This window comes from Cupressus sempervirens, chromosome 4, assembly GCF_028749045.1.
Source record: "Cupressus sempervirens isolate cs-2001-9-10 chromosome 4, ASM2874904v1, whole genome shotgun sequence".
Taxonomy (NCBI): domain Eukaryota; kingdom Viridiplantae; phylum Streptophyta; class Pinopsida; order Cupressales; family Cupressaceae; genus Cupressus; species Cupressus sempervirens.
In genome coordinates, this window is record NC_143121.1 from 620,268,867 (window position 1) to 620,291,154 (window position 22,288).

General features: G+C 33.5%; 1 protein-coding gene across 1 annotated transcript in view; it reads left to right on the forward strand.

Moving 5' to 3' along the window:
* LOC149562745 (protein transport protein SEC24 C-like) overlaps window positions 1–16,304 on the forward strand; it is a 158,613-nt gene extending 142,309 nt beyond the window's left edge. Inside the window, exons 13-25 of the mRNA XM_089826163.1 lie at window positions 866–942; window positions 2,089–2,160; window positions 2,351–2,434; window positions 2,522–2,641; window positions 2,741–2,809; window positions 11,054–11,131; window positions 11,277–11,415; window positions 11,673–11,837; window positions 12,394–12,539; window positions 12,633–12,812; window positions 15,254–15,342; window positions 15,481–15,512; window positions 15,781–16,304. Coding sequence (XP_089682289.1) covers window positions 866–942; window positions 2,089–2,160; window positions 2,351–2,434; window positions 2,522–2,641; window positions 2,741–2,809; window positions 11,054–11,131; window positions 11,277–11,415; window positions 11,673–11,837; window positions 12,394–12,539; window positions 12,633–12,812; window positions 15,254–15,342; window positions 15,481–15,512; window positions 15,781–15,887 — 1,358 coding nt within the window. The 3' untranslated portion in view covers window positions 15,888–16,304. The remainder of the gene's footprint in view (window positions 1–865; window positions 943–2,088; window positions 2,161–2,350; window positions 2,435–2,521; window positions 2,642–2,740; window positions 2,810–11,053; window positions 11,132–11,276; window positions 11,416–11,672; window positions 11,838–12,393; window positions 12,540–12,632; window positions 12,813–15,253; window positions 15,343–15,480; window positions 15,513–15,780) is intronic.
* Window positions 16,305–22,288: the final 5,984 nt, after the last annotated feature.

The following is a 22,288-nucleotide window of genomic DNA, read 5'->3' on the forward strand; positions in this document are numbered from 1 at the left end:
AAAAAATTCGCAACCTTGTAAATTCGATTCATACTGAAGGAAATACTCAACCACTGAACACAGGAACACTGTAACACCAACAACCAGTAAATCAATCATAGCTCACTAAAGCAACCATGCGAACCACTGTAAGTTGACCAGTATCAATTAGAGACATATCAGAAACTCCGACAATAATAGCAGCATAAGATTTTTAATATTTCATTTGAACATCATGAATCATCCAAACTGAACAAACAAAGTACACTGTCTGCAACAACAATAGTATGTTGACATCAATGACAAACACTAATGTCAGCACACATGAACAATTTCTGACATGCTCATCCAAATCTCCACCGCTGCATGTTATCTATTTTGATTGCATGGGGAACATTCAGTTTTAATTTACTATGTGGTCGAACCTTCCAGGAACACAGTAGTTATCACCTCATTTAAATTGTTCATTTCTTTCTGAAGTTAAATGAATTCCCTAAGCTACAAGAAATGGATTGTTTTCAACTTTCAACTAGACAAAATATGATTCTAAATACTGAGTTTTATTAAGATTTCAAATGGTTGATGAGGATGCTAGATTTCTTTTAATCAATTTTTAATTAACTTCTGTTAGTCTCTTATTATTTGAGAAATGAAAATGGAACTATTTTATTCAAGTTCCTTTGTAGAGAATGTGTATTGTCATTTGCTTGCCAATTTTGTATTTTGTATCTGGCTTCATTTTATAGCTCAAGTCATTTTATTCCATTCATTCTCAAGTCAACCAAATTCCTGCAAGTTTTTTAGTGACAATTATGCAGGTTTCTTATGAATTGGGAGATAAAGAATTCGGACTAACCTTTTATTTATTTGTTTTGTGGGTGCACAGTACTGCCATCTGTTGGTGTGGGAGCTCTTTCAGCTAGAGAAGCAGAAGGAAGGGCAAACACAATTGCCGGGGAAAAGGTAAGATGTGGTGTTTAAAAAAGTGTGTGTAGAATTGTTTATTTCAATAGAATGTACTTTACCATAGAGTCTATTGCCCTTTAAATTAATATATTGAAAATTGTCATGTACTGAATATCTATGTTTCTTTAGGGTACAATAGGCATTATTTAATGACTATAAATATTTCTTTACATGAGTGGTTTATGCTGTAATATCGATATATAATCAGATGGTCTCTGTTTATATTAAGACAATGCTGGCTTTTAACAACTATAGATGTGGTTTCTTCAAAATAATTAGCACATAATCATGGCCTTTAAACATTAAATGTCTGGATTAAATTAATTAAACTATTTAATAAATTTTCTGAGGACATCTATTGAGGAACCTTTTCTCTTTCCATACCCTGGAATATTCAGATTTGAAAATTCATCGAAACTTCCCAATTAAATTTCTTTCCAAATCCTTGAATATTCATATATTAACCAAACTTTGCAGAAATCGCGCTGAAGCTTCATGTAACTCATTGGAAATGTTTTAAATAGTTTCCTAGGATGAAATATAGCATATTTGCTGTTTAATTTTGTGACCACTGACAGTCAATGTCTGCAACAATTTACCTCATAAACAAAGATCCAAACTGAAGCAAAAATCACTTTGCAACAACAATGAACTGAAGAACTCTTACAGAAATTCTACTATAAACCCTAAACCCTAAGCCCATGATTTCATGATTTTTTGCATTTACTTGCAAGACTTATAGGAAAAAATTGCCAAGAGTTTTCCAAAAACGACTTGGTGTAGTTATTCACCTGACATTTTGATTTGGGAGTACTAGCTTGTTTTGCATGTTTTTTCGGCACTTATTTGAACATCTCAATAGTAGAGAAAGGTAATCTTATATTCCAAAATACACCTGACACAATCCAGCAATTTGTATCTTTACTTACCATATAGCACATAAGATGATATGCCATAGAATTCTTGTATTCCTGCACTTTATATAAAGTGAATTGTGTTTTGTTGAGAATGAAGTATTTAAAAACTTTAATTCTATGGAATATTAAATTCTTATTCTATCTTCTATGCACATTAATTGTTATGGGTTCATCGTTCTTTTATTTATCTATTATTTGCTTCTCAGTTTTGTATTTTGTAATGCAGGAGGCACATAAATTGCTTCAACCTGCAGATAAGACTCTTAAGACGATGGCAATAGAGTTTGCTGAATTTCAGGTAAACATGTAATACATTCTTTGAGGGCCCATTTGTCTTTGTTTTTCAGTTTTGATGTCAAAATTGTCAATTCACTACAGTTTGTTCTTTATATAAATGCACTACTTCGCAATTAAAATAGAAATAATCCTTTTTGTAAGCAGTCACAATTGTTTTAATCGCAACATTTATTTTCTCAAATGTTTATCAGGTGTGTGTGGATTTATTTCTCACGTGCCAATCGTATGTGGATATTGCATCAATAACTGTTGTTCCAAGGACTACTGGTGGACAGGTACTTCGGATGATTACTATAAATTATAAATCATATCCAATGTGATGCTCATAGTAGATACTTTATTAACTGTGTGCCTTTCTTCAGGTATATTATTATTATCCATTTTCAGCTGTTGCTGATTCTGCACAATTATACAATGATTTAAGATGGAATATTGCAAGGCCACAAGGGTTTGAAGCAGTTATGCGTGTAAGATGCAGTCAGGTAAAGCAGAAAGGTTATTTAGATACACACATTGATTTGTGAAACATTGATTAGTCTTTTTCTCAAATTCATCATAGTCTTCTTTGTTGTTAATTACAGGGTTTGCAAGTACAAGATTACTTTGGCAATTTTTGTAAGAGAATTCCCACAGATGTTGATCTTGCAGGGGTCAGTATATGCGGTACTCAATCTTTTTTTTTAATTGTAGAGACTCTTTTACATCTTAAAATAAGGATTTTGATCAATTGTATGCAAGATTTTCAGATGGCTTAAGAAATATCAAAATTCAGGACATATATTGAGGGTTGTATGCACAAAATGTATGACAGATCATCAAGTCACATGGTTGGAGGGAAGTACTCCTTTATTTGGAAGTAGAATATGTTTTCATGTGGTTTGTTTTTTCTTGCCTTTGACCATTGGTCAGGATGCCTCTAGAGATGTGTCTATATGTCTTGCATTTTCAGTTGTAGTGTTGAACATATCATGTTCTTCTCTTGTCCCTGAAATGTGGATGCATAACACAACACTGAGGCTGTGTGCCTATTTTCAATATTTATAACTCCGGTATCACTGTGCCTTGTGTTTGTGGTCCTTCCATGCACTTTTTAGAACTTTGCACTAGGGGATTAGGTTTGTTGTATACCTTGCAAATCCTAGGTCTACTTAATTATTTAATATTTGTGATTTTGTAAATAATTGCTGCCTCATGGAACTAGGTGTATCACTTGGTGGAATCATGAAGATCTCCTAGTGGATTATGACTACCATTTTTGACTGGCTAATAAATTACTGTTCATAGGGGTGCAGAATAAATGAATCACTGGGGAGTGCATTGGATTGACTTATGATACCTATTGTCATAGTGGTTAAAAAGGGCTTGTAAGAGTTGTTAAACTTTAACCTGAGAGTCTTCACGCATGTAGGGCATTGTAATTTGAACATGAGGACTTCGGTACTCATTTTTAGCCCATGGTTTTGGTTCACGGTATGGGGAAAGCAATTAATGGTTCTTGGGGTTTCTTTGGCCCATATATTGAGTTCTTGGAATGGAGATCATGTCATATTTTTTGCATTATTATGTTACTAAAATTCCTATAGTGTCTTTAGTGTTGGCCTTTTGTGAAGGACTGGGCTTGAGAGTGTAATGTGGATGTTGTCATGCTGATAATGCATTGTTTCAGTGCTTTGAAGGCTGATTTTTTCCCAAAAGGGTATTTCCAAGGCATATTGGTGTCTATTTTGTCTCAATCTCTTATTTTCTTATTTTTTTCTAAGTTCTGCTTTATACATGGAGATTTTGTTGAATTTTGTGTAGATTTTATAACTGACATCTCTCTCCTTGTAGGATTAAGTAAGAAGTTTTTTATACTTACTTTCACCACTCTATTGTGTCTTGCAAACCCTTTTTTAAAAATGAGATGTAATGTCTCTTACTATACCTTTAATATCCAGTGTAACATGTGGATTCGCACCCCCTTCCCAAACCTTAAAGTGCTTGTTCCCAAGACGTCCCCGCACTGGGTACTTGAGCACCCAAGTATCCCCATCTCCGCCATTTCGCAACCGTGTCACCGCTGGGATGGGTACTTTAATTTTCTATTTGAATTTTGCAATGCTACACAAGGACTTGCACCCCCTCCCATACCTCGGAGTACTCGTCCCTGAGATGTCCCTGCATCAGGTACTCACTTACCCAAGTACCACCACCTCCACCATTCCGCAACCATGTTGTTGCGAGTATGGGGACTTGGATTTCTATTTGACTTCTTTTTTTTAATGTTACTATTGGGTATGTAATATGTTACTATGTTGAATGTTCAATGGTTCTAGTTCATGTTGCAATTTGGCTATGTTCAAGTATTTTAATTTGGTGTGTTCTACTGAAACATCATTTCATAACAAAAATTTCAAGTTCTATATGTATACCATACAATACTACTCGCTGCCCCCTCCTCCCCTTGCCACCATCCCTTGGCCATCCCGAAATGAGGCCCATTTTCCCCTTGTCTCGAAAACTTGTTTCGATGTCCTGCCATCCTGATGTACCCTAGTACTGGAGTAACATTGGAATTTTGTTTTTTGAATGTTAATATTGACTGTTCAATGGTTCTAGTTCATGTTGCAATTTTGCTATGTTCAAGTATTTTGATTTGGTATGTTCTACTGAAACATCATTTTATAACTAGCATTTTAAGTTCTATATGTATACAACACCCTTCCCCACCCCGTCCTCTCCTTGATGCCGTCCCTTGGTTATCCCCCTGCCATCTCAAAAATGAGGCCCATTCGTCCCCCCCCATCCCAAAAACCATTTTGCAACCATGTCACCACTGGGATGGGTACTTGAATTTCTATTTGAATTTTGTTTTTTGAATATTACTATTGAGTACGTAATATGTTACTATTGAATGTTCAATGGTTCTAGTTCATGTTGCAATTTTGCTATGTTCAAGTAGTTTAATTTGTTATGTTCTATTGAAACATCATTTCATAACTAGCATTTTAAGTTCTATATGTATACTACACCACTCCCTGCGTTGTCCAACCCTTGATGCCGTCCACTAGTTGCCCCCCTGTCGTTTTGAAAATGAGGCCCATTTGCCCTCACCCCCATCCTAAACACTCTTCCCAGCGTCTCGCCATCCCAACGTACCCTAATACTGGTGTTACATTGCTGTATATTGAACATTATTAATTTATTAGAGCTACTTCCTTTGCTTTTGGCACTTATCTCCGAAATGGGGACGAGTGGACAAGTTTTCGGGATGGCAATTGTTTTTGCCAAGTTTGGGGACGACTATATAAAATATAAGGTAATTTGTATAGTTACATCGCCTTGCGGGATGGGGCGATGGCGAGATGGGGGGACAAGTTTTCGAGACAAAGGGACAGAGGGGCCTTGATTTGGGGACGACAGGGGGATGACGGCGGGGGAACGGGTGGGGGAGCAGGGTTGTATATACTATACATATGGTACTTAAAATGCTAGTTATGAAAAGATGTACTACAATTATACAATATAAGATATAAAGATGTAAAAAACTTAAACATTGAACATTGCATTGAAGTTTTGAATTGGAACATCATGATTCATGATCAAATGACAAACAATGAACATTGAGCATTGAACATTGAATAACAACAAATGAAAAAGTGTCAAAATATATAATTTTAAATTTATAATATATATCAGTCTTCAGATCAATAGTATATCTACTTCTAGATTCTACTATCTAATAGTAATCAATGATCATATGAGTCATGAGTCATGACGTAAAGATGAATACAATAAGTATCATGTGCCATGAATCATGATATCAAAATAAGTATATAATGCAAACAAAAACTACAAATCTCAAAGAGTCCAAATCAAAATGCCAAATCAATGAATAATGATCATCCTTGGAGGCTGGAAGTTGAAACTCATCGCCACTGGAACTATCAGTCTCTCCAAGATCAAGAGCCAAAAAGGGAACACCAACTAGCCTTGTGGCGGGATCTAAAGCATCCTCATCAATTTGCGATGGCTCCTCAAGCTCTATATCCCATCGTGATGATGTGCTCTCCTTGCACACACGTGTCTTGCGGTCATCTATACACAACACATTGTGTACAACCACTAGTTTCTTTGCTCTTTGAGAGGTAAGTCTATTCCTCTTAAGAGAGTGGATGAAGTTATATGTAGACCAATTCCTCTTAGAAGTTGAGGAACTAGAAACCTAAAATGAAAAATAATTGGCCAATGTGAGACTCGGGAATTAGAAGTTGAACAATGATCATTGAAAACTTAAATAGTTTCAAGTTGAGGAACTAAGTACCTGGGACAACACACAAATAGCTAGTGTGGTGGTTGTAGATTTCGCTCCATAAGCTGACCACCACAAAATGGAATCCTCTTGTGCCATAGTTTTGATATCTACCTTTCTTGCTTGATTGTAACCCCTAAAAGTAGCAAATTTGGTCCACTCAGTGCGAACCTTAGCTACTGTCTCGAGGTCATACATCCTATCTATGCACTTGAAGAACCTTTCTTTCACCTGAAAATATTTAAAAGTACAAATTATTCACAAATAGAAGAATAAAGATGCTAGTAGTGTAAATGATTTTAATTTATAAAATGATAAGAGTCTAAGACAAAGTCTTAAAGATGATTAAAATGAGTAGTGTTATATAATAAATTAATAATATAAATCAACTAATCATCGTGAAGTGATGTAACTCTACCAGGCCTAGTCATGTACCACTTCGCATTCAATGCATATGCAACCATGTGTAAGGGTGTGTTAAGTTTGTCCCATCTACGCTGAATAATAGGCTGAATGTGATCACTATAGAAGGCTAATGTGGGGTTCTTCTCTCGCACAATTGCTCTCATCTGCCCAAGCATAGAATCAATGCACTTGTGCACCTCTCCAAGTGTAGGTGCATCCCTATCTCCATACCTGATCATCTCGAAGACTGGCCTAATGATAGAGACAATGTATTTGCATCACTCCAAAATACATCACTTTTAACTATTTCCTTCATTCTCATCCCCTGCTCTAACCTGGAACCATTTTGCCTATTCTATTCATTCATCATAACCATCAGTTATAGTGGCTCTTGCAACTCAAGCATTCTCTCCAAGAGAAGGAAATAGGATGCATACCGTGTCTCAATTAGCTTCGGTAACTCCTTGGCAAAGCTCCTAAATAGTGCATGTGAGGTGTGGTGGTTGCAGATATACATCTACACATCTCTAGCATCACTCACCACTCCTTTTATCCAGCTAATCTTCCCCATGTCCTTTAGAGCATTGTTCATAGCATGCACACAACAAGGAGTCTACCAAATATGCCAATATGTAGCCTCAACAAGCCTCCTTGCAGCTCTGCACACATGAGCTGCATCTGTCACTAGTTGGACCATATTTTGTGGCCCAATCTCCTCAATGGCTTCCCGAAGAATCTGAAATTGAAAATCAACATCTTTTCGATGCCTTGAACAATCAACTGCCCTAAGAAAGAATGAGTCCTCTGTGCATGTGACTATGACATTGATGAGTGGATGGTGTTTAATGTCCATCCACCCATCCATGATAATGTTGCACCTTGATTCCTCCTAAACAACCCTCATGCTCTCTATGGACTCATCAGTCTTGGAATACTCATCAGCCAACATTTTAGTCCTCAATTTGTGCTCAGCTGGTGGCACATATGATGGTAACCCCACCTTTGCTACATTTTGAAATGCCTCCTTAAAATAAGGAGACCGAGGAATATGAAGTGGAATGCCATTGGCAAATAACATTCTCCCAATGCATGCATCTAGCTTCTCTCTCCTTTGGGCTGCAAACAAATATGCTATAGGGTGGTTGTCACTAGACTATGCACTGTGTTTCCCCTTGCTCGATTGGGATGCTGCTATACCCATAGAGCTATAAGTAGAGGAAGGTGCGGAGGCTGCCCCTAGCAATGTAGTAGCTGAAGCTCTATATTGTGGTTTAGAAGAAGACATGCATCGGTGTTGTTGTTCTTGTATTTGTTACTATGTAGTTTGAACTTGCTGCCTACCAGCCAAGGTAGTAGGCACTAGAATGCCCAGTCCTTTGGAACTCCCCAAACCTTGTTGAATTCAATTCTCAAGTTCAAGTTTTTGGATTCACTCAAAAACTTACATGGTCCAACACCTTTACCTGTCCAAAAGAGGAGGTGTGCATTCACTCTAGTGATGCTACTATACCATACATCACCACAAATATTGCATCTCCACTTTCTTGTACCACCTGATGCTGATCTGCTTGTTATCCTAGTGGCAAATTGTTTTAAAAGAGATTTTGGATCAAACTTACCCCTAGCCCACTGAGCCAAAGATGGGGAGGGGCAACAAATAGATGGAGTACCAGGTAGTTGAAATTCACTACCCATGGAAGTGGAATTAGTTTGGGCCCCTTGCTGATTTGGCCCAGCCCCAATGTCACTCTCATGCTCACCCCTCTCAACGGTGTCATCATCATCCTCAGCCCCAACCTCAGGCTCAGGTTCATATTCTGATTCATTGCCACTATCTGAATGAAATTCTATCTCATCATTACTACGAGAATCAATGTGGGAGGCCATCTTGACACTGCATTTCAGAAAATGAAGATAAAAAATTAATAAACAAACTTTCAGCCTATACCCTACTTTAAATTTTCTAAAATTTGAAACTAAATAACAAGAATTTGCCAAATGAAACATCAAGAATCTCAATCTATTATTTATAAATGATTCAATGCATGAATGTTAACTATACCAAAATGAAACAACACATATTTAGAACTAAAAACATTGAGTAATAATTTATAAACATGCATTTGAAAATCAGAAAAAACAAGTTAAAAAACCTACCTTTTGCTTGAAAAGCTCCTTCAACAAGCTGCTAAACCCTCCTCTTCTTCTTCTTGCTCCTAGGCTCTCCTTTTTCACTTGCAAACACTTTCTTCACTCTTGCACAAATCCTTATCTCAGCTCTTCTTCTTGAAACAATGAGAAATGCAAATGTGAATAAACATGAAGAATAGAAGGCTTTTGAACAAAGGAGGAAGGAATGGGCCCCACATCCCATTATAACAAAAATAGAACAAAAAATATATTAAAATAATGCCTTATTTAAAAAAAAAAATTAATGTCCCCCATTTTGTTGCCATGGGAGACGTCTCGGCATCCCCCCGCATTAAAGGGGACGTAGTTGCATCCCCCCACACTCACAAGGGATGTCGAGACGTCTCGCCGTCTCTGGCGGAGGTTGCGCTCTGAGTGGTACCACCTTAGACACCAAGATGCCGTACCCCCATCTCGGGTGCGTCCCTATCTCAGGTGTGACCCAGTTTTGGTGGGGGGACGCGTCCCCATGTTACATTGGTAATTAGCAATATACGTGGCATGTATACGAAAATATGGATAAAGCATGCCATTTAAACATCATAGAACGTTAACATACAAGTTTACAATAATTCATTGTTTCAAAACACAATATGCATTCAAAATTCAGAAATTGGAATTCAATGTTCATTGTCAATATCATATATGCATGTGATAACAAAAAATATGGAAATAAGTTTGATATACAAAGCAAAAATGCCCAAAGGCTATGTGCCTCCATATGGTTTCACGTTCAATATAAAAATCAAAACACATAAAAACAAAGTACACTGCTGGTCCTATTCGGATTCAGCTAACTCTGCATCAGAATCAAAGTCATCTGAAGGTAGAGAGTGACAAAAGAACATAGAATAGCTCTGTTTTAAGCAGCAAGTATTGGACAAGTAGGTTTGAAGGGAATCTATTTTGGCTCATGAGTGCATGCTAAGTCACAAGATTCACCGAATTTCATCCATGAAGTTCAAATTTTAGCAATTTTTTACCCTTTCTGAACTTCATCCGAATTTTATGATATTTAATATAATATTTTTATTTATGATAATATTATATTACTTTAATATAATAAAGAGTTATTTAGTTTAATTATTTAGCAATGTCAAATTATTTTTGACGATTTTGTGGATATATTAGTTATATTTAAAAATAAATAAATTTATGTGTTAAAGTGAATTTCGATTTTTTCTTGAATTTTTAACCTTGTCGAATTTTATCTGAATTTTATGATCGACGAACTTGAATTCAAATTTGAACCTTGTGACTTTGAGTGCATGTGATGACCAACATTTTGGTCTGCTAATGCTTATGTTATTGCACAGCTAGGTCTATTAGTGTATAAAGAGATTAGGTCCTCTGGCTGTCCCCATGTCCCCAAAACCTCCCTGGTATTGGGACATAGGAAATTAGGTTGGGGATGCGTCCCTGGATAAGCTTGCTCATCTCTATTTTAATCGTTCTTATTTGGACACCTGAGGTTCAACTATCTAATAAACAATAGCCTAATGTGAGATAAATAGGCTTAATTTTTATATGGGACCAATTGGATTATGAATGTTGAGTGTATGAACATGTATCTCAAAATCTGAGAAGTTTTGGGATATACCTTTAAAATGCAACTGTTAAGTACAATGTGCAGTTTTTTTTTTGCTTTTGTTAGCTACTGGAAGAAATAAATATGTACTAAATTTTAGTTCCATAATTGATGGATGCTAATGGTATGATTCCTCAAATTTTGTCATTTACTTAAGTGGAGGCTGTGAAATTTGTTGTTGTTGAAGGTGTGTGACTAAACTCAAAAAAAAGGAAAAAGAACTTCAACTTTGAATGAAAGTTATTTGTTGTTGCTTTTCCTTGGACTTATTTTTCTTGGTTTATGAAGAGAATCTCGAGATATGACTCACTTCTATTGTAGGTTTAGTTTGATGAAATAGGATCATCAAAGATTTAAAAGTATTGCGCTTGCAAGTTTTCTTTGAGATTCTGATCAGGTGGATTTGAATTTCGTCAACAGTTTGACTGTGATAAGACCATAATGGTCACCTTTAAGCATGATGACAAGTTCCAAGAAGGTTCTGAATGTTGCTTTCAGGTAAACTGCTTGAGAAGGCTACCATCATTGATTAGGTTTACAATGGTTGGTAATGGTTTTATTTGAATGTAGCTGGAAATGTCCATTTGCTTGTCGAGATGGTGCTAGGCACCTAATCAAATGTGATCCTTTTGTGTTTTCTTAGTGTGCAGTACTTTACACAACAGTTTATGGCCAAAGGCGAATACGTGTTACAACTCTATCATTGCCATGCACTAGTGTACTGAGTAATCTCTTCCGTGGGGCTGATTTAGATGCACAATTCACTTATCTCTTAAAACAAGGTAAGTTTTCTCTAAGTTTTTCTGTTGATTATGGCCAGATGACCAAGAATTTGTTTACATTAATCTTTTCTTGTTATGGTTATGCATCAAAGCTTACAGGAATTCTTGAGTGCGAAGCACTGAGACTATGTTTTCTGATGCACTTAATACTTTTTCTGATGATGTGCTTTCTTTAAATACTACTATTCCTTTTTCTTCTAAAAATTGAATGGCATGGGAAAGGTTGCAACTTAATTCAGTCTTTCATCTATATGCAGCGGCCAATGAAATTCCAACTACACCACTTGCACAAGTAAGAGAACAAATGACAGGACTTTGCATTAGCATTCTTCATACGTACCGCAAGTTTTGTGCAACAGCATCATCGTCTGGGCAGCTTATTCTTCCAGAAGCTCTTAAACTCTTACCACTCTACACGTTAGGTATATGCTGGAGAAGATATCTACAATTTTATGTGGTTACTTTCAAATCTTTGAGTAGGCTTTCTGCTTTTCTCCATTTGTAAAAGTAATATACATGGCATTTCATCTATTAGCCCAAAGTTTACTAGAAGTTTTAGCATATATCATGTCGTAATACTTGAAATGCCAATCTTAAAACTTCCTTTGATATAAAGCTCTCTCTAAAAGATATGTAGAATAATATTTTAATTATCAGTATTAGTTCTTTATGATGAATGCTTAGAGCACCAATTGAAGATGAGTGGGCATATTCTTGATTATTGAATGTATTCACCAGTTCAGTCAAACTTTCTGCATCTTCAGATAACCATTTCATGATATTCTAGAATCAAGTCATAAGATGTTATTATTGCATACCTCCTTGTCTTACTTCTTGAACTTTACTAATGTATAGCACATTGTTTGGTTCATTTCAGCTCAATTTTTTGAACTGGCACATTATTTATTTCTTTTAAGTTCAGTTCTATTGGTGTACAGCACATAATTTGGCTCGTCTCCTTGACTTGTTTTTCCACAGCTTTAACGAAAAGCACTGGTCTACGTACTGATGTTCGCATTGATGACCGATCTTATTGGCTTACCCGAGTGGCATCTATTTCTGCCTCCTTATCTGTTCCTTTAGTGTATCCTCGACTGTTTCCAATACACAACTTATTATCAAAGGTTAACTGTGTGATTTCTTATCTATTAATTGTTAAAATTTAGTTTTTACTTTTATCAAATGTTTGATGTACTAAATTAATTTTGAATTTGCAGGACATTGGTGGTAGCATTTTGCCATTATCACTTCCACTTTCTAGTGAACATATAGATAATGATGGAATCTTTTTACTGGAGAATGGGGAAGATGCGTTAATATATGCAGGAAAAATGGTCAGTCCTGATATGCTGCAACAACTCTTTGGAGTGCAGTCGGTTGATGACATACCAAACAGTGTGAGTGTCTCATTTTCTCTTGCATATTCTCAAAATTAATTTTTAATGCTAAGTTTCTTCAAATTTTTACAACTAATATACATATCATTATATATTTCTTATGATGCATAATAATTCATACCAAGAATGCAGGACTAACATATTGGTATATATTCTATGATCAATGACATTGCCTTATTTGGCATGAAATATATGCAGTCCCTATGTTAAATAAATATTAAATGTAATAGACACTATTGACAGATAGCATTAGTCTTTAGAACTACAAAACCAAACCTGTCACAGTGTGTTAATGGCAATGGTCTGAAAAGGCTTGGCGTTGTGTCCATGAAAGTATGGCCACAATCATAGGGATTCCACATGTCACTAAGCCTAAATGCATTCAATTCTTCTTTGTCAGGCTATGAAAACCCCTTTTGAAACTCCTCGAAAGCCCCACGATTCACATGCTATTTAGTTGGAGAAATTCTAGTAATTTCTTTGTTATTTCCATCTGCAACTTTCTTGCCCCAGTAGGTTGTCTCTGTCTGTATTGCAAGTGGCTTGTTACTGTAATATTTGGGATGTAGAGAACATGAAATTAGAGCAACCAGGTGACATTTTGTTTACTCTTCCAGATGACATTTCTGTTTACACTTCCAGATGACATTGATTTTTTTAGTTGTGGGGCTCACACCCTAGAAAACATGATTATGTTGGTGAAAATTTGACTATTTAAATCTACAAAATGTGACTGCACTAAGATAAATGAACAAAAAGGAACCAAAATATAGAGGCTCGACAGTAGTAAGGAGCAGGGGCTGCGGCAGCCTCATCATCTTGATCTACCATCTTACCCTGATCTCTCATGCAGGTTAACTCTTTGAGTTATTAATTACTAGAACTAAATCCAGAGAATAAAGTTACAACTTACACCACACAAATAGTCAAAGAAACCATATCCTCCATTCTATTTACCCATTTTTGTATACCCACCAACCCGTTTGCTAAACTATACAGGTCCCCTCAAGAGATCTCTTCATCTAAAACAGTTATGTCTATTGGTTAATAATAATAACTTAACGTCCAAAATCCTTTGAAAGTGGCCCCTGCTTTTTACTTTCTTTTGTTAAAGTGGAGAGCCCTTTCCTTTTAATTTTTTTGAGGTGGATGTAAAAATGAATCTGAATGTGAAATTTAGAAATAGTCTAGGCTTCTGTTTATTAGGTAGAGTATTCCCTGTTGAATGTATCCATTCTTGAACTCTCCACTTAAGATAATCTTTATCACTACTATGTAACTCTAGGCAAAAGATAGTCCTTCCAGTTTGGGCATTTCATTGAGATTATTTTGTGATGAAAAACCTGCAAGAAACAGCTAAATATAAAAAGACAACGAACCAAATTATTGAAAGAACGAAGATTCAAGAATAAGGAATAAAAGACAAATGCAAAATTAAGACTGAAGTTTATATTCAAAGAAAAGAAGCACCTTGAATCTGAAGATCCTCTTCTCCCATGGAACTGAGAGCAATAAGACCTTTTCTTGGTTGCAATTCTTTCCTGGGTCCAATATATTGGCAATGCAACACAAACATTTGTATGCATAGCTAAATTAGTGCATAGGTCAATGTCTGCAGGTCAAGAAAGTCTTGTATGCACCCACTGATGAAGTTTGAATCCGAGGATAAATAAATAGTAAATATAAAAAATATGACAAGATCACGTTATCATTATCAATTATATTTATATCATATTTTAACACAAGACAGAAGGTAGGCACTTTGGACCTCATATTAAGAAAAGTTCAACTCTTAATTTTTTGAATTTAGAGGAACCCTCTTCTCATTTTAAATATGTCTAGCTTTTCTAACATAAATGCTTGTCTACACATACCAGAGACTTATAGATATAGTGTACATGGACATGGACATGTACATATACAAAAACGAAGGTTCAGATCTCCCAAATCTCAAGGAGAATTTGTAGGAGATTTAGAAATAGAGAAACATCATTTGAAATCTGGAGACCTCAGGAGACATTCCCTTATGTGTCTCCAAGATGAGATGCATTTCCGATATCTGAGATGAATACTATGGGTCAGAATACAAGTCTTCAATAAATGGGCATTTATATGTGTTTCTCTTCGTCATTTATGAGAAACTTGTTTAATGCACTGGGAATTCTCTTTGTTGAGGCTTTGAGGTTCTCAAGTGTTCTAAACTAGTTTTATCCTGCATTCTTTACTGGGTCTTTCATGATCAGTATTTCTTGTGGTCAGAGATTTTCTTTTATTCTAGGTTTATGTTATTTAGTAAATGTTTTATATTATGTTCTCAATACTGATGTGGTAGAAATACTAGTGCAAATAGATGCTTTCAGGATTAGTGTAGAGAATCAATTCTGTCAAGATATTTTCTACGCAAAGCTTCTTAATGGTTTGTCCATATGGCTTTTCTGTAGTTCTTGTTGCAGGAGTATGATAATGACCATTCCAGAAAACTTAATGAATTAGTTAATGAAATTAGGCGCCAGCGTTGTTCATATTTACGGTATGGTTTTTTTATATGTTGTGCAAATTGATGCTATTGTTTGCAATGTTTTTCATTTTGAATAACAATTTCAGTCAGTCTTCTTTGTTCAAAACAAATCAGTTATTTCACTTGCAAAAATATTGTGTTTTCATACAGGTTACGGGTTTGTAAAAGGGCAGATCCAACAGGTGAAGTAGAATGAACTCTGCTATTTCTGTATTTGGGTGATACAAATGAATCACTTCTGTATCATAACAGCATTACTTTTGAATACCTATTTATGAAGTTCGTAATATTGCACATGTTTCCCATGTATTCCATGGTTGCATTTGAATTTGAAACATTTATTGTTGAAAATCATGTTATAGTAATTTCTTTTTTCTGTTTAGAATCAGTTTGTCATAATCCGGGGGAAATCTGATTTATTAACATGGATGAATTTTCATTGTCACGCAGAGTTCCTGTTCTTTTCCCTAATGGTGGAAGACAAAAATTCTCTCGGATTGTCTTATGTGGAGTTCCTTGTACATATTCACCGGCAAATTCAGAATAAAATGGCCTAAATACAGAGATTGGTTTTCAGTAAATTTTGATCAATATTTTCTTTAGCGTTCTATTTACCCTTCCCTGGTTTCCTACCTTCTTAGCTAATTTCCGTAGAGTTGAGTTATTTGTACACGAAGTTGCCATGGAACATAGATTTGATTGCTCTGGTCCTGTAATTTGAAAAGCAATTTTAAGTTGACTTTAGACTGGACAATCTCATTTATTTTTCATCTTCTCTATTCTATATTCAAAGCAACTAATTGTGTTGTCCAGAGTTGTAGCCATTGCAGAATATTTATATCCTTTTGCGAATTGTTAAATTATTAAAGGAGAACCAAGTCGTGTGCAATAATTTGTCCTAAACTTATATTTTAAAAATGATATTTTGTTATTTTTCTGCATTCTGCATTTCAATAAATTTTGTATTCCTTCGAGATAGTGGACCTATGACCTATTCAAGAAGCATTTAATGTGTAATTTGAGCACATATTTAATATGTAGTTCGATCAATTATCTTCTTGTTTTCATTTTCCTCACTTTTATAATTTTAGAAAATTATTCACATTTTATTGACATGCATTTTTTCTTTTTTCTTTTTTAATTTTAGATAGAAACATGATAAATATAGAACTCCACTTGAAGTTAAAATCTACTAAACTTAATCATGTCCGAAACAGATGAATGATTATACATTTAAAACTTCAAAGAGACTGATGTATAATATATATCATCTCTACCATGTGTGTCTTGCGTTATTTGCCTATATGTTTGGAGATGGGGGAGCTGTGGGGCTGAGAACGCTTGTAAATTTAAGTATATCAGTTAATTAGTAATTGTATAGCAAATTTATTACTCAATTTACTAATCTGTCGTTGGTTTGTGTATATGATGTAAAGTTTTCTGTTCTCATAATCTATTGAATAGAGCAAAGCACTTTTATTTCATCTTGCTTTACGGGGCATTACAAGCGACCTTTTCCTACATTTATGCCATCTAGACGTTCTTTTAAATTTGTTGATTCAACGAACATCAAGATTATCGTTAACGGGCCTGCTATCAACAATTTCATTTTACTTGCCCAGCAAATACTATTGCATCCATTAGATGCAATGGAAAATTATAAAATATATTAGTTTAATTAATAAGATTCAAGTATTTTTTTAGGTTAAGTTTGAACATTTTATTATTTTTTCAAATAGAAAAAAGTCATTTAACTGAAATCTTATTGGATTATTAATAAGAGTAAGGGAGAAAATTAGTTGCCCAATTATACTGTTGCATCCATTAGATGCAATGAAAAATTATAAAATATATTAGTTTAATCAATAAGATTCAAGTATTTTTTTAGGTTAAGTTTGAACATTTTATTATTTTTTGAAATGGAAAAAAGTCATTTAACAGGTTAAGTTTGAACATTTTGTTATTTTTTGAAATGGAAAAAAGTCATTTAACTGAAATCTTATTGGCTTACTAATAATATTAAGGGAGAAAATTATTCGCCCAACTATACTATTGCATCCATTAGATGCAATGAAAAATTATAAAATTTATTAGTTTAATCAATAAGTTTAAAGTATTTTTTAAGGTTAAGTTTGAACATTTTATTATTTTTTGAAATGGAAAAAAGTCATTTAACAGGTTAAGTTTGAACATTTTGTTATTTTTTGAAATGGAAAAAAGTCATTTAACTGAAATCTTATTGGCTTACTAATAATATTAAGGGAGAAAATTATTCGCCCAATTATACTATTGCATCCATTAGATGCAATGAAAAATTATAAAATTTATTAGTTTAATCAATAAGTTTAAAGTATTTTTTAAGGTTAAGTTTGAACATTTTATTATTTTTTGAAATGGAAAAAAGTCATTTAACTGAAATCTTATTGGCTTACTAATAATAGTAAGGGAGAAAATTAATTTTTCAAACCAAAAAATAAAGAAAATTTTAAAGTTCTAACTTTTAGTAATTGTGTAATTAATATGATTGAAAATATTATAAAAGATGATTTGACACTACATTTACTTTATCGTTTCAAGAATTTCACAATTTAAATTCTTTATAAAATATGAACATTTAGGAAAAAAAGAAAAGAAGGAATAGTATTTAATTGAAATCTTATTGGGTCCTACTAAATAGTAATGAAGAAATTTAAATTTTTTTAAAAACTAAAAATTAATGAAAATTTAAAATTCTAACTTTTTGTATTAATTGTGCAATAATATAATTATTATAAAAGATATGTTACACCACATTTTACCATTAGTCAAATTAATAATAATAGAATGTACTAACTCATTAAATTTTTATTTGTTTTGCCCTTAAAACATTATCTTTTAAAAGAATTAAAAGTAATAAAAACTAAATAATGTAACAAAGAATTTTAAAAACTAGAAACTAAATAATATTACAAAGAATTTTAAAATGGTAGTTATTGTACGTATAATTATGTTTATTGTTTATGTATTTAAACTTTAAAATATCTTATATCATTTTTGATTGTCAAGTTGTTGAATGATTTTTTTTTTAATAAAGAAAAGTAGTGTATAAAGATGACAATTAATTGTAGTTTTTTTGAAATAAAGAATTATTTGATGTTAAATATTTGTAAAAAATAATAATTTGTCTCGTAATTTTAAATTTCTCTAGTTTTTTAATCATATAATTCGTTTTTTAAGGATAAACAATTGGTTTCTAATTCCTTATATTGCAAACATGATAAAAATAAAATAAAATTTATTGTACTGCAAACTCCAAGACACAAAGAATAAGCAATTTAAATTGTGGATGTCTTTTCTATATGTAGAATTTAGTTATAACATGTTTATGCTGTTGTTAGGGTTTTGGTTGGTATTGTTTAACCTTGCACAAGATCTCAATGATCCATTTGCTCACAACACATTTCAACACATTTATTACAATTTTATAATTGCATTCAAACTAATATTGTAGAAATTTTATTTATTATCTCAAGACTTCTCATGGAAAAATCAATAATGCAAAAAATGTCTTGCCTTGTAATGTATGCATGATTTTTTAGTGAAATTGAACAACATTTCTTGAGTGTTTACGAAGACGCTTTCCAGTCTTAAAACTCTTGAAGTTAAAGAATTCCATTTTGTTCTAAAATTCTTATACACTTTTGAGTTTTCTACGATAGATTTTAGATTTACTCTTTTTTTTTATTAAATCATGTCATTAGACATATATAATGCTCTAAATTTCTTCTCTCCATATATGTATAGAGTATAATAGCTTATTTTAAGAAACCACAATTGATTGTGATAAATTTCAAAGTAGACCAAAAGTATGACCCATTTTTCTTGTTTTATAATAAAAATAAAAATATTTTTGTTGTTAAGTTATTCTACAAAAGCATTCCTAACACCAAATTCATTACAATATGAAAAGTAAACCTTGTATTATGTTGAGCACGCCATACAATATCATTTATTATCTAGTCATCTTAACTAATTTTAGAGCTTGTTGTAACTTTTTTTGTAAAGGCGTTGATGTTTAAATTATAATGACACAAAGAAGTAATTTTGCATTTGGTAAGAGCTATAACTTATCTACTCGCATTCAACTACAAACATTAATGCAAAATGTAATTGTTTTTGTTTCTCCATTGTCCTTAGTTCTTAAGTTCTATGTACAATTACAATTAATTTTAATACAGTTTAAAGATAGTTCAACCTCTAAAACATCAAAGGATATGAAGAATGTTGTCGTAATACATTTTGCATTCTTTCAAATTAAAATATTTATTCCTCCATCTCAACCATTTATTGCCACACTCTACAATACTATAATCATGACACATATGGCAGGAACTATGACGCTTTGTGTCTCTTCTTGTTTTAAAGGTTTCTTTAGTTGCTTATCTAAGGAAGTTTTGCAATCTAAGTTTTATCGGGGATAACAAATTCATATGAATACAAAGAATCTTCAAGAGTAGGATTGAATATATGATAATCCCTTTTGGAGACTAATACTAACACTGTGTCCACAGTTTTAAATATTTGAAAAGTAATAAGTTCTAGGAGTCTTGGGGAATGGGTGGGGATGGGCAATGTGTTTCTCGAGACATTTCTTAGGATGAGTATGTACAAATTTTTCTAAGGGGTAAATTTCTTAAAATATATTAAGTTGAGAGAGGTGGGGATGCAGGCAGGGGGAGGGGTTTGAGGGAGATTAATAAAAAGAAGTCACTATGTAAATAAATCACGAATCCACAACTAATTATAGTAGTATAATAATATAAATGATATCGGTAGCATATAACAATAGTCTTAAATATCAAAACTACAAAATGTTTCAAACATGTATTTCAAGTCTTAAACATCAAGATATAACAACCTACTGACGCATCATATGAAATTAAGCTTCATTCTAGCTATCAATATCCAAAGGCTCGTAACCAATTGAGTCACCATCTTCCTCTACTAGAAGTGGGTCATCCAATGGCAGTCTAATCAGTCTTGGTTGCACCTACTCCATTTGAAGTCTATTATTTGTAGACACAAATTTGAATAATGAACCCCCTACTGCATTATCACAAAGAATTTTAATATAAATGTATTTTGTTGTTTTTTAATGGAAAAAAAAAAAATCCAAAATTTTATGGGACACCTTTTCGTTTTGGGTTTCCCTAGGCATCTTGGGGTTGAAAAGTTGTCCCCAAATATCAATGGACATTTCTTGTTATTTCATGGTTTTTTTTTTTTGGAATCAGGGATGGTTGGGGGATGTCCCATTTTTGTACCACTTTTTGAAACATTTTGGGGGCAAAAATAGTTCCCTTGGGGATAAACACTTCCCTCTTTAACATAGGCAAAAACAATATTTGTGCTTTGTAGACTAGGTTATGGCATGTGAAAAACATAATCATAAACAAAGCTTATATGAAATTAAGTTCTTGTGAAATGAGAGCTTATGTTATACATTTATGTGAACATTATTTTTTAATATATTCAAAATTATGTAAAACAATTATTTTATCACTCTTTTCAACTTTTTAAAGAGCTTTAAACCATTGTATGATGATTGTTATTATATACAATAAATGTATACATTTTTGTGTGAACTTTAAATTAAATTATTGTAGATTTGTCACTAACCTCTTAGGTTGTTGTGTTACCCCTTTGCTTTTATCTAAATCATTAGATATATGGGTTTTCCAAGAAACTCTTGACTAAAAAATTTATCAATAATCTCATAAATTGTTGCCTACTCTCTTGGGTAATGGGTCATGAAGAGTTAAATTTTGGGTGCATAATGACCCTTTAAATGGACTGAGGCAACATCTAGAAACATTGTTTTTGAGTTTCACAAAAGTTAAAGGAGACGTTGAGTAATCATTAAATTTATGCTCATTGGTAGTTTCTTAGATTGATGATTGAATACTAATGTATGCGAATTAAAAGGTGTTCTGTAGTGACTTTAAGGCCATGGATCCATTGCCAAAAAAGGAAACAAAGCTAAAGACTATTTGGGTTTTCAAGGGTTGATGTTATTAGTTCAAAAGGTGAGAGATCCAAAATTTTGACTCTAGTCGGTAAATTTTTCCAATTTTCTATATTCTTCTCACTTTGAATGTTATTGTGTTAGGATTAAACCATATACATAAATAACAATTACATGCAAATATAAACAATATCATAAAAGAATAGATCACATAGAAAAGAACACAAGACACCTAGATTTAACATGGTTCACTCAATCCCTGGGCTATGTCCACCAAACAACAAGTCCGATATTATTATGATCCAGTGATTACAACTTGATTACAATTTCTAATCCCTTATAGCTCAATACTTCCATAGGAACCAATTTTCGCATCACAAAAATGAAACAATCCCCAACCCTAAGCCCTTTTATACAAGTATTTTTACCACTTTAGGGTTATAATTAATAATTACATGTCAGCCCAAAATCTTGATAAAATAGGGCCCAATTTTTTATTTTTTTTTACAGTCTTTCCTGATCAATCACCACAAATCAACCTATTGACCTTTCAAATATTCTACGATTGACCATTGTATCACTCTTATACACCATATTGAGAAGGTTTGGGATATCTAAGGCAAAGAGGTTTTTTGTTGTTTTGAGGATTTCAAAAAAGCTTTTGACACTATCCTTGGAGACAAACTTTGGAAATGGATGGAGGAACTTGAAGTTCCAAATGAGGTTAGAGTGATTGTTCATGGACTTTATGAGAATGTTAGAGCTAGAATCAGAACGGAAGAAGGCATGTCAAAATGTTTTGGTAGTGATATTGTGGTTAGGCATGAATGCCCTCTCTCGCCTACCCTATTTGGCTTATATATTGATAAGTTGGAGGAATGGTTAAATAAAACTTTAGAGGAGGAGCCCAACTTGCCAAATATGTGGTGAAGTTGTTTCTCTATGTGAATGATC